The sequence below is a fragment of the Malurus melanocephalus genome, unplaced genomic scaffold (genome assembly GCF_030028575.1).
Source record: "Malurus melanocephalus ecotype Western Australia unplaced genomic scaffold, MMel_1.1 scaffold_61, whole genome shotgun sequence".
Lineage (NCBI taxonomy): Eukaryota > Metazoa > Chordata > Aves > Passeriformes > Maluridae > Malurus > Malurus melanocephalus.
Genome location: NW_026623293.1, coordinates 2,818,292 through 2,832,222, shown reverse-complemented (window position 1 = coordinate 2,832,222; position 13,931 = coordinate 2,818,292). Strand labels below are relative to the sequence as shown.

Genomic DNA, 13,931 nt, shown 5'->3' with positions numbered 1-13,931 from the left:
CTGTGGGGCAGAAAATGTGGCAGATAGGGTATAACACTTCTTTATTAGGAGAAAAGATGGCAGAGGTTGCTGCATTGGTAGTGCCTCATCTTCTTTGAACCTTGCTTTAGAAAGCTGGTCATGTTCATTACCTCACCAGTCTAATTCCACTTCTCCCATCACTACCTTTGCCCCAGGGCAGCTGCTGTCTCCTTCCCTCCATGTCTGCTGCCCCAGAACCTCCACAACTTCCTCCTCTCACATGCCACACCAACTATTGGCTCTGCCTCCCTTGACCCACCAAGACCTCATTACTACACCCGACTGAACCCAGCTGACTGTCCAGAACTCCTTGGGTGTGACTCCACCGTACTGGAAGAGTTTATCTGCTCAGGTCTCCTGCTGACCTCACCTGCAGTGGGTTTATGCCTTGCAGGATGGAAAGCACAGGGCCAGAGAAAGCAAGAATTCTTTTCAGATCATTACATCTACAGTTTTATGAGCTGTGAATCACAGTAGCTAGGACAACCTGGATAATATGTGACTTACACCCCTACCCACTTTTGGATCAAAATTARGAAGAGTCAACATTATTCTTCTTCAGRAAAGRAAAAAAAAAAGAAGCAATTAACTGTCTTACCATAATCCTATCACTGTCAATAATGGTGTTCAAGCGGTGTGCAATGGTCAGCACCGTGCAGTGAGCAAAGGTTTCACGGATCGTCTTTTGAATTAACTCATCTGTTCTGAAACACAGCAAGAGCAATGCAGACAAAAATAAGATGTTTGCATGAATAACTGAATGACAGGCAGGTTTTATGACTTCATCAAATTTGACTGCATAGAAGAAAATATGCTTATAAATTTATTACAATRCTTCTTCCTATTGTTATACCAGATGACTAGGAAGTGTATCAYGAAACATACTCCAAAATCTACCCTCCAACACCTGATGAGGAAAAAGTTTCCTCCTGTAAGTAGAGGAGTAGACTTCATTTCAGGAGACTAATTTCCCAGACTGATTACAGAAAAAGGAAAATTCTGTAGATTCAGACAGTCCTACAGATTTCTACTCCAAAAAATGTCATAGTTATTCTCTTTCAAAATTTAGTTTGTGCAAGCAGTGAAGAAAAAGTTGGTGAAAGCAAATATCCTTCATTGCAAATCATCTGAAGAACAAACACAAGACAGCCTAGAACTAAGGCTCTTGATTTCMAATGCAAAAGAAGATTAGTTAAAGGAGATGGCTGGTAAACTAAACTAATACTGGAATAGTTCAAGAACATGAAACACAGAAAAAAAGGAAACTTGGCATACTCTGTAAATCAAAAGCATTAACTGGAATGCACAACTCAAGAAAAGAGATAAAAGATTTCAAGCTAAGAGTAAGACTACTGTATGAATTAACTACCTAAGAGAAGGATAGCAGAAGGAAACATAAGACTTGTAAAGAATGAAAACTAGGTTACAGCACAGACACTGAAGTACAGGGCTGAAGTAAAAACTGTCACAAATAAAGCTGAGAACTGTGAAATAAAATTATACTGAAAGGTTGTTAAGATACGAGAATGGTCTTTAGTTACATAAACAAGCATTAAGGCAAAAGATGGGCAATACTCATAGAAATGGACTATGTTATATATGTAAGTTAGTTACTTATTCAAGTAACTAACTGTCCAAGGGAAGCACTGACACCACCTAATTTAGAGCACACCAGTCARGGTTTAACGGGGAGATTTCTACAGTCCTCTCTTTAGTCAGTGAAAGGGGAGAGGCATGGCTGGAAGGTGAATCTGAGAACCTGGATTAGGCAGCCATCCGGTGATGAATGCCCTCTAGAGGATCTGGCAGCCCACATTTGCACAGGTAGCCTTGTCTCCCAACCTGGGCACTAAGCCAGGCTTTCTGAATACTCATGCATTACCCATCAGCCTTAAGAAARAAAAAAAAAAAAAAGACMAGTGGCAACCATGGCCAAAAAGGAACAGAAACCAAAATTCTCATACAAGATAGAAGGATGACACAAAGMACTCAAAATATACTGGGGCCAGTTGGACCAAGGAAGCCCCAACCTAGAAGTCAGGCACTTGAAGGCATGGGCCTCATTTTCAGAACATGAATTTGTTCTTTTATATTTATGACTGGAGMATACTAAAATGTTGCAGACTGGATTAAAAAAAGATACAGGAGATAGCTAGATAGACTAGAATATTGAGGCAGACACATTGGTTCCAATCAGTTGCTTGCAGAGCCTTAATCCTTCAAATTTTTTAAGGTAATGGGAAAACAAAATACTTAAAAGATTCATAAAACACATCTTCCTCTGATTAAGTAGGATTTTTTTTTTTAGAGAAGTAGTACTCCACACTGAATCTGTCTGCACATGATAAATATCTGGTATCACTTCATGAATTACACAAAGAGAATTGTTCTGATGCTGCCATGTCAGGAGGCAGCACCAATAGAAAGTGGACAGACAACTTCAGAAGAACAGGATGACTTACAGGAATGAAGCAACCATTAAGTTTCCACAGTGTAAAGTACAAGATCATGCTCTGGACAAACACAGCTTCTGTTATGAGCTAAGCTGAAGCAATCAGCATGACAAAGGAGTAGACAGATCCTTGCTGATGACAGGAGGAATCATCAGAGAGGAGGAAGACATAAATAGTTAAGTAAGAATTCCACACATTCAAACTTTCACCTTCATCTGGGGACAGAAACATCCAAGTTCTGTCATGAGCTCAAGAGAATCAGGTACTGGACCACAGCCTGAGGGGCTTGGTCCTTGTGCTCTTACTTCCTAAAAGACGTTCATGAACAAGGTGGGAAGCAAGTGTTCTTCAACCCYTTCTGAACCAAGGCCAGTATGCAATCAGGAAAAGAGACAGAAGTCAGGACAAGGCCAGGTTCTTTAGCTCTGTGCTATCTCCTTAACAAAAGGAAGTTGCTAATCATGCTCAACATCACAGCAATAGCAATGCTTTCACACCAGTGCTAATGCATGCCTATTCTTTTGCTCTCTTCTCAGCAATGCCTCAATAACTTGACTACTCTTGCCCACAAAAGGAAAGAAAAATCAGGGACAACCATGGAAACACTCACTATGGAAGAACCTTATAGAGACAGCAGGATGTGTTCTCTGCAATGGTTAAAATAGCAAAATAGAAACAAAATAGACAATACTCCCTAGAATTCTGTCAAGCAAGCCTTTTTTTTTCCTTATAGTCAAGCTCAAAGTGAAGTTTCCTGCAGAGCTTCTACAGAACACAGAGAATCACAGYTTGCTCAGGAACTTTGAGAACAACTTTACAAAGGACTCAGAAATATTTGCAACTCAGGTTATTTCTACTATTTTCAGCCTTGAACATCCCTGTCCTCTGAACTCATTTACTAGATCTTCTTTTATTACATGTATTCTTTATAGCACTTCCTCTTCCTACATTTACAAGAAAAAAAAATTCTCATTCTTAGAGAGATACTATGAAACGATTATCTTGAACAGTTATTTCTTGAATACAAGCTTATCACTAACAAGAAACTGCTGTTCATATTGTGGGTGTGACAAATGTTCTAAAATGAGACTACAGAGTAATCAGGAACAAACTTAACAGCTCCATCTTCAAGTATCACAGTATGAAATCTCATGCAAACATATCCGCTGACTGACATTTGGCTAGATCTTCCCCAAAGTTCATTGAAGATCTTGCAGCATAGTTTCTGGGACAGCAGGTAGAAGCACCACCAGTAACCTCCAGGAGAATCTCAGGGAGGAGACAGGGAAAGCAAGAAAATCTAAAAAGACCAAGAAGAAAAGCATCTGTATACAGATTTATGCGCTGACAGTGTAGAGATGGTATCACATACCCATTAGAGCTACAAAAGTACCAAAGGAAGCATMATTTCTGTTCCTTTTTCAGGACATAAATGGACTCTTAGTGGTGTCTACCTACACTGAGCAAGTGTCCAGGCAAGTGCCAAGTTTCATCACACACTTCAATAGATCAAATGCCATCATCTTTCTGGCACATTAAAAACCAAAGATGCACCYTGAATACCAAAACCAGGGCTGCTGGGTGACAAGCTATCAATCCTAATCTGATYATATAAAAACAGGAACCACAATACTACCTATTACAAGGAACAATACAATAAGAAAGCACAAAATTGTGGTATAGCTGTCCTACTGGCACCACAAGTTGAGGATCTAACACCAAGTTTCCCAGCAACCCAAGATCTGGTGTAACCTAAATTAGTCGACTGTGCAAAAAGAAAACTATCTGAAGAGCAAGAATAAATACAATCTGAATGAGAAGCAACCAAGCTGCTGAAAGGAAAACTGGGTAAGTCATTACCTTCTGTCTAATGTCCTCCTGGGATTGTCCTGAAAGCATATCTCACACTACAAAATTCCTGASAGGCTTAGATAATTTCTCCAAAAGTGAAAGAGTTACAGATAGCAGTTAGATATAATGAAAGGTTAAACCTTACAAGGTTAAGATAGCTAATGAACTGAACTATGTGCAATGGCTGTTTTCACCTGATTCAACCAATGTAAAAATGTGGCAGTGGTTCGGTTCCCAAAAGTTTTGTTCTCTAAAAGCAAAAATACGAGTTAACACTGTAGTCAGTGAGCAGAAAGCTTAGTACATTAAACAAAGTCAGTATTTTTAAAAAGTCTCAGTTACTAAAGATTTTGTTTTGGTATATAAGCAAAGCAACTACATGAAGATTTTCGGCTCTTCTGCTCCAGATTTCATACAACTTTCCAAATAGTTCAACTGCTTTAAAACCAGACTCTATTCTTCAAGGGTGAGAATGGACCAAGAAGGCAAAATCAAATTAAATGTCTGTCAGYCATCACATGAGTCATGCAGGTAGTGTGACTTAGGGCAACCTTCTTTATGTCAAGCTCCTCCTCTCCCCTACAAAAGCACTCAACATCCCTGCCGTACGCAGAGCAGGAGGCAGCTAAGAGGAGCAASGAGGGAAATAAGGGTACAAATGGGAGCCAGAATATATGAGAAGAGGGATGAGGATGAACTTTGAATTCCTTCCCTTCACTCCCAGTAGCAGATAAGAATGGCCTAGCTGAGCTGAAGAAATGTGGTGGGGAGTCCCCTCAGCCCTGGCGAAGGCACAGTGCCCATCTCTCACCCTGCATCCACTGCCTCACATCAGCTCACGTTCCTTCTCCTCCTGCCAGCCCTGCACCCTGCCTTCTCACACTTGCTTCCAGGCTGAATGGCAGAAGTGACACTGTGGCAGCAGCAGTTGAGGCTGCTGAGGGAGAGAAATCAAGAGCCAGAAAAACAAACAAAAATAAAGAAAAGTATCTCCAGAGCCAGTGGCAGCTCACCGTGGTCTCCCCATCTCAGGTGCTTGATATGATGTGTGCTTGCTGCCAGGTGAGAGACAAGGGTGCCAGGTATGGGGGTTGTGCATCAGAAGAGGAGGAGGTTTTCCTTACACGCCAAAAATGCCTCCCTAAGTGCTCAGTTAAGCAACCCACATCAGCATTTCCTGATGATCACCCTATCAGATTGCACAGCTAAAAAATACTTGGCTCTAGTTATACCAACACATTAAGGAAAAGGTAATAATGACTGCAATGCAAACTGAATTCAAAGAAGAAGTTCCAAGTTATTATTTGTATTGTTATGCCTAGAGTTGATACAAACAAACATTTACCTTATTATAATATATATTGCAGCACACATTAATCAAGATCAATTAAATGGATACTGTAAGTTGAGAACACACATATGAGATGCCAAAAGAGGGAGGATAAGTAAGATGGCATTAAATTTCCACACCTATGATTAATCTATCAGAACTCCACCAAAAATAAACCAATAGTAAAAAAAGAAAAAAAAAAGAAGAAAAAGAAAGAAAGAAAAAAAGAAGAGCGAACCTCTGGGAAGTAAATTCACTTCTCTGAAGGTTTTAGAAATACACTGTCAGCTGAACTGTAAAGCTACCCCAGTGGCACCACTTCTCCCCCAAGAAGATGTTAGAAAAATGAGTCACGCCCAGATGACATACAAAATCCTTAGTGCATCTGTTTGARGGACTTGCTGTGTTATTGTCCTCTTTGGACTTCGAGTTCTCCCTCAAGCCATAGTTTGTTGGAACTATATATTCAGCTCAGACTAATTGATGCAGTACGTTTGCAGCATTGTTTCCAAAATATTTCCACCAGCGCTTCAAATGTTTCAAAAATTAACAGTGGGGGTACTTAGCTATTGGAACAATTTAACAAGGGTTGTCATTGAATTTTTTTTTTCTATTGAGGTTGAATGTTCTTCTAGAAGTACACCCTAGTTCAAACAGGAATGAATTCAGGAAAATTCTGCTTGCCTGAGTTATGCAAGACAAAATAATGAATAAGTGAGTCCATCCTGTAGATTTAAACATCTCCAAATCTGTTTTGCAATTCCTGTGGTGCTTAGGACAGCTTACCTTCTGCCCGTGCCTCTGCTTTACCTTACCACACCAGCATCTGAGCCATCTGAAAGGACAGCGTCTCATAACCAAAAGTATACAATTTTGTTTACAGCCATTTTTCACATTTCTAGTTTTAGGGGGTTTGGGAGCAAGATGAATTAATTCTTCTGTATTTATTTCCAGCAGACATTTCTTCCAGAAGTAAACAGAACTCAACTTGTTTCATGGCTATTCTGATGTTACAGAGATGCATTTTCAAGAACATTCCTGTCTTCTAATCTATGGCTGCAGGACAAATATGCTGTGAATATTAATTTCCCTACTCTGTGGAACGTACTGAAATTAGGGATATTTTGAGTGCTTAGGTTATATCATCTGCTCCATAGCCAAAGCTCAATCGCCCATTTCTGAATAGACAAGTATGATGGTATCATCAAAAATATAAAACAGCAATACAAACTGTATGAAATATGAAGCATTTAAGAGCATCTCTACAGCAGAGATGAACATACTAGAAGAGAAACCAGCTCATTTTAATATGACAGGTTGTTTYTTTTTTTACCTTGGGTCCACATTTGCTGTTGCTTCATCAATGATAAGAATACGATTTTTTTTTAGAACTGCTCTGGCAAGACACACCAGCTGTCTCTGACCAACACTAAAATTAGACCCAGATTCTGCCAGCTGYGTCTCCATTTTGTCGGGTAGATCTTCCACAACCTCCTTCAGTTGCACCTGTTGACATGTCAACATATTGTAGGATGAGCAACTCTCTTTTAAATCAGCTATTGTGTGTCTGATGACACAACAATAAGTATGCAAGGTTTGCCTTTTATATTCTGACACAAAATGAGTAAGTGCCAAGTTGGATTACTCAGTGTGTCAGTTATTAGAATTCTAAAAACATTAAAGCATGTTGTTAAGGATCTATTAATGTTCATTAAAACCAAGATATGAATCAAAATATAACCAAGGCATCATCCCAAAGGATAATTTTTCATARAAGATTTATATAACAATATGCATGTCTGCACACACATGCACAAACACACTTAYACACAAATGCATGACAGTCTACTTTTGTCCATCAACAGCTATAACCTTATCAAACCTGATGAAAACATCTAAAACCTTATACACACAAGCACTGTACTTCTATTTTYACTTGGATTTTAAATACCAGATGTACATTACTAGATTTAGCAAGTCACCTCTTCCAAGGCGTTCCACAGCTCTTCATCCGTGTACTCATTGAAAGGATCTAAGTTTTTCCTCATAGTTCCAGTGAATAAAACAGGTTCCTGAAACCCAGTAAAATCAGCATTCCATTATAAATACAGGTTTCATAATACAATCAGTATTTTAATGATAATCAGAGCTAACTTATATCAACAATAACACAGAAATATCCAACAACAAGCTACCATTTTTGAAAGGCAAAGGTGTATATTACAATTGCATGCTTAAGGGGGATGCGGGGGGAGGAGGCAAGTGTTCAACTACTCTGTATGAAGATAATTTACCAAACAGGACAGGTCTGTYTGCACATTGCTGTACACAGTTATGTCGGTACTTAAATGGGCATTTACATGCCACTGTTCTGATGCCACAAGCTATATATATACTTACATGAAATCACTGCTATCCTCCTGATACTGTTAATGAAAACCAACAACTAGCACTCTCAATGAGCTCACACTCCTAAATTACTTTTGGGCAGTTTTGAAAACCTGGTTTTGAAGTACATAAACAGAGAGGAATCAAAGAGTTCCCAATGCCTTTCTGGTTTTCCTTCTCTGTTTGGCTATGAGTTTGGTTTTTTTTTTCACTTCATACCATAAAAGCCTTTCCGTTTTACTATCACGACTAAGTAGGAACAGTTTTCACCATTTAAAACTTAAAAACATCGAAGTTAGTCTATACTGCCACAGCACCAAAGCAAACTTACTTAGAACTGGAGCACAGCTGGGCAAAGCTCTCACTCAAAATACACCAGGGAGTCAAATCAGTACCTTATCCCATTCAGGTACCATTGTGGGTTTCCCTGTGGTCGAAGCAAGTTTTSTTCTACTTCAGGTCCCAGTCAGACCAATAACAGATAATTAAACAAACTGGCACAAATCAAATCACACTGAAAAATGTAGTATTTAATAAGTGGGAAGAGGACTTTTGGTTCAAAACTCCTTAAGCAACAGATCAGTAYTCAGTAATGCAAGTTGCCAGACCTGAGAGTCATGCACTGACATGACTTTAGGGCTAAACTCATCTTAATACCACACATAAAGACAAAAACAAGTCAAAAGCTGTAACACTGCTAATCAYAAATGGAGGCCATTCATCATGTTGTCAGTCTTCTTTAAATTGGAGAAATTTTAGGCAAAATGTATTATTTTTTCTTTTCTCCCCAAGGAAATAAAGTCTAACTTACAGTGGGCACCTTCAGCTTACTTTGAGRTTAACCTGTCATGACTTACTCCCCATCTAACCCTTGTGATGCCCAGCTCCAAAGGKCTGCAGCAAATCAGAACTGAATTCAGACCTTAACTCTTTTATTGTCTTTTCATTTCTGAACCATCTGAGTGCTATAAAAGAATTATAAAGACAGAACATGCCAGAAGCAGYATTAAAAAAGATACACMCTTCTAGATGTAACRTGCAAATTCTTTGAAAGTATCTGCTACAATAGCAGAYACMTCATTAAAAACCTGCTGAATTAGCAAAAGGGTTTAAAACAAAACATTTCCAGGCCAAAACCCAGTTTTCTTCAAAAACACCTAGAAAGTAATTTGTTTAACAATACACATTTTAATAAACCATTTGGCGCATTTTGAAGGTATTGTTACATTTATTTTCCTTTTCAATCCATTTTTATAGGTTGGCAGAAGAAGAGGCTGAACCTATAAAGTGTTCATAACTACTATAAAAGTCCTAACAACAGACATGCACTGCAACAGAAGATAAGRATATTTTTTAATTACCATTTCTGACACAGATTATTATTTAAAACAGTCTGGTTTACGAGAGGAAAGTAATAAGACTAACCTGTAAATAATTGTTGTAAAAATGCTTGCAGTCAAGAGAGGCAGACAACATTTGCATARAAAAGATTTACAAACACAACCTTTACACAGCTCCATCCAAGCAAGCAATTAGAAGCCTAAGCACATTTTTATTTCTCCAGGTAGGTATTTAAACTTACACATAAGAAAACTTCAGTCTTGCCTCATCACTCTCTAGGAATGGTTCTGTTTAGCATGTTTTATGTTGCAATTCTAATAAGCATCTCTCTCTCTGGTTTTACAGCTGCCCACATAATTATGAAGGTATTTGCTGCAAAATAACTACCTGATGTTACATTGCTATTCCTGTTATTGACACTACTATTAGCACAGTACAAGACAATGCCTATCATACAGTTTACTACAGTAGAAACCCAATTCCAAATCATCCCTCCTCCTCTTCTTAGGACCACCACTTGATAGTGTTGCATGTTTTTGGTAGAAACAGTCTTCCCTTATATCAACAACGAATGCTACTTGCTAGCCTTTGGACACTCAAAAGTTTTGGGACTATGATGATAACCATATAAAAACTTGACAAAAATCACAGAGTTCCACTGGACTAAAAGTTTTAGAACTATGTCGACCGACCTGTGTATGAAAAAACCTCACATGTATAATTAATGCAATGAACTTTGAGCATCTGTATCAATCAACATGTAGAAACTGTATTTGACCTGCAGTTTTCCTGTCTCAGTATCCTATTTTGTTCAACTGGGTTGAATTCTTCAAAATATAAAAATCACCCACAATAGCTACGGGCAAGGCTTTCAAAAAACTGTGGACCTTGAATGAACTGATGATCATCTAATTTCAGGAGAAAGGAACACTGCACACAAACAAAAAACACCCTGAATTTAAATCCATATAAAGTCATCTTTAGATACAAAAGATGACTAGTTCCAGTGAGTACTGCAATAACAAAGCCTTGAGCATGCAGAAACAAAAGACATCCTGCATTAGGCAATAATCCAATTGCTGGGGAAGTACCTAATCTTTATTTTTAATTTTTTTAAAACAGCATACCTGTTTCTTTTCTTTGACTCCTATTCTTGGGAGAAAAAAAAGGCAGGTAATCAAGAGAGCTTAGAACTACTGTTCATTACCATTTCTATCAGATTCTCAATTTAAAGAAAGTAATACTCTGACTGCCATCSTGCCAACAGACTAGTACACATTCAGACATAACTCTAAATACAGCTTCTGTAATAAAATAGAGAAATGTGAGAAATAATGCTAAACGTGGCAAAAAAATCCCTCTGTTTACAGCCTACTGCTCACTCTACCTACTGGAACAGTGCAGGTGAACTGCTTTCCAAAATACTACTTCAGATTTGCATCATATGAACTTTTCACTCTTCCTTCCTCTTCAGTGGAGATGAAACACTCCCAGAACAAACTAGAACTCTCATGAAACTGTAACATGCACAGACTTTGCCTTCTAAGTTTTAAGGTTATACATAACCCTTCTCTGATTCAATGTCTCATGAAAGTAGTAAGAGAGAAGACCTGTGACCTACTGGACTTCTTTGAACATCCTTTCTCCTACTCCAGCATGAGAGATGAAACTATTTCCAACACTCTCTTAGTTTGCCTTTTTCCTGTACTGCAACCTTTCTTGCATTCAGCTTCTAAAATTCATCAAGTTTTTGTTTATGGGTCACAATGACCTCTTTTGTCTGTCTGCCTCGTCTTCTGTCCGACCTTCTCCAAATAATGCAAAAGCTGACAGCTCACCTCTAGGTAGCATATTTGCTCTTTCTAAATCTAGCACCAGTCAGTGACCAGGGATGACTAGAGAGGTGAAAGGAGTCCTTCAAAGTCCCTTACTAAGGACACTTCAGGCAACGCATCAGGCAGGAATTGCTGCCAAAGGATCAAGTGACTTCAAAGGACTGCTGAAGATTGGTATATACTTATCAGATTTTCTCTGCTCTTCCMCAGACGGGAGGACAGCATACAGCTAACACTTAAACACAGATATTCCAGAGGAACACACAGGGTACAAAACTAGGAAGAAAATGCTCCAGTCCCCAAAATTGATTCTGTTTATCTTAAAATAATCAAGACCTCACTCAAGTGAGAATGACACCTTGATACAGTTCCTGTGTCTACTGCATACAGGGGTGCAGGGGGAACATATCCCAGCAAAGCACTTTAAACACTACAGTATTATATTCAAAGTATCTCTGACAAACCCAGTCACKCTCTTACCTGAGGTATAATTGAAATTTTCTTCCGCAAGTCATGGAGTCCTAGCTCTGATGTCAAGTACTTGTCAATCCAAATCCTTCCTTCAGGTTCTGCCAAGCGAAAGAGGGCTGCTATCAGAGAGCTTTTCCCAGCTCCAGTTCTTCCCACTATTCCAACCTACAGTGCAAGCCACGAATGTACAATTAAACCGTGAGTTTTTCAGGATAAATTAGTATGTCGAGCATTTTTACAACATCACAGGATTTACAGTAGAACATGTAGCAAATAAAACCTTTTTATAATTAACATTCTTCCAAAAGGAAAAACCCTCTCCCCTTAAATYAGTTTGGATTCAAGTGACATTTGTATACACGACGATTTCTTGGATCATACTCAAAGGTGAAAGATTTCCCCTTAGAGCGTGGTGTCTTATTGTGCAAACAAGGTGAAGTGGCTCAATACATCAAGAAATGTGATTCAAGGCTGCTAATTTTTATACTAAACCTGGTTTGCTGGGTGATGTTAGGCAAATCATCTCAGGCATGCTTCTACTTCTCAACCCAGAAAAGGACTCCCATAAAACACACTGGGAACAATGTATTCCCAATTTAAATAATTGAGACTGATTTTGGTTAGTATGGTTAAGGTGAAGTACTTTCAAGTAGCAGGATTATAAACTGTATCCATACTTCAGACATCTTCAACAAGTATTGAAACTACAAGGCCATGACAGCCAGCTGAAATTCCTTTTCAAAAAGAAGAAATATGAATTCAGGCTTCTCTTTGTTCCCAAAAAAAAATCAGAAGACACAGGCAGTGTGAAAAAAACATACAGCTTTCAGAAAAATAGAGACAATGCAAAATATGAGATTGGTACCTTTGATGACAAAAAGGGCTAAGACCTACAAATATTTGTTCTGTTTTTAATTTTTTTAAAATGTTGTGATCGGGTAAAGGGTTTTTAGAGAAAAACAATGTACAGTAGTCAATTGTATCAGAGAATGGGTGTAACTCTCTACACAAATCTGATCTGGCAGAATTTGTTATTTCCTGCATTRTGTTCTAAACCCTGCATTTCCAAACAAAAATCAGCACACTGGAAAGAGTTCAGAGCAGTGCAACACAAAATTAATGTGGGTTGGAGATACTGATTTGATGGAGAAGGATTTATGAGGATTAAACATGTATAATATAGCCTGGCAAAGTGATTGGGGTGCAGAAAGGAGGAAGAAAGATGAAAACCTTCATGAATATACGTACAGACACCAGAGGGCAATTAGCCTGAGACTCACATGTATGCAGCAATGACTGCTGAAAAGAAATTAAGCACAGGAAACTCCATCAAAGTGCAAGGAGAAACTTTCAGTCAGAGACACTAAGTTCAGACAAAACAGCAGTGCCCACATTTGATAAAAAATACAAAATACACAAAAAAAGTACACTTCAAGGAGCAATTTATGCTACATAATCTAAAAGGTATTTTCTACTTCTACATTCTGATTCAATGATTTCATCCAACCATTCATTATTGTACTATTGTATATAAACTAATAAACATTTTTACAGTGCTTGTTATTAAAGAAACAGACTAATTTAAGCAAATCTGTTACAATAAATGATAAAATGTCTAGTACTCTAAATTATATCAGGGCAACAATGGAAAAATAGTTCTGAACAGATAAACTATAGCTCAGAAAGAAAATGCTGAATAGAGACCACAGACAACCAGAGTTGTGAAAACAAAAGTTCAATTGTTCCTCTATAAATGTCAATGTAAAGTATTGTATCAAAGAGATAAAGAAAAAACCATAAAAAAATACATTGATACTTAAAATAAAAATGCAGCTGCTCTGCATATTGTCAAAATTCCACTTTCAGTTTGGCATCAAATGAAAGGACTATGCTCTTCAACATTTAGAAGAATCTATTTGTATCGTTGGTTCAATTGACTATAGGCTGCTGCAAATTGACAAGGATTTGAAACAGCTCTCAGTATACACATCTCTTTTTTTAACACATTTTATTCTTCAGAGGCCCACGCTCACAGTGSAAATACAGCGACAGTCTGCAAATGGAAGTGCCAGCCACCTCTCAGCAATCACATGGCCAGGACTGCACTGCCTGATAAAAGCCATGTGCATACACAGGAGTACACCTGCCACGCTGGGCTCATCATTACTCAAGTGTCACTTGTACTTCACAGTAGAGCTGCACAAAAAATGTGAGATTTACAGCATGTCTGCTACTCCACTG

General features: G+C 38.3%; 1 protein-coding gene across 2 annotated transcripts in view; it reads right to left on the bottom strand.

Moving 5' to 3' along the window:
• Positions 1 to 13,931, bottom strand: part of ABCC4 (ATP binding cassette subfamily C member 4) — a 146,459-nt gene that overhangs the window by 23,004 nt on the left and 109,524 nt on the right. Inside the window, exons 26-29 of one of the 2 annotated variants that reach the window (XM_057366223.1) lie at positions 11,700 to 11,855; positions 7,638 to 7,727; positions 6,989 to 7,161; positions 620 to 725 (exon numbers count right to left, since the gene is read on the bottom strand). In XM_057366223.1, coding sequence (XP_057222206.1) covers positions 620 to 725; positions 6,989 to 7,161; positions 7,638 to 7,727; positions 11,700 to 11,855 — 525 coding nt within the window. The remainder of the gene's footprint in view (positions 1 to 619; positions 726 to 6,988; positions 7,162 to 7,637; positions 7,728 to 11,699; positions 11,856 to 13,931) is intronic. The other variant, XM_057366224.1, reaches the window with a different exon arrangement.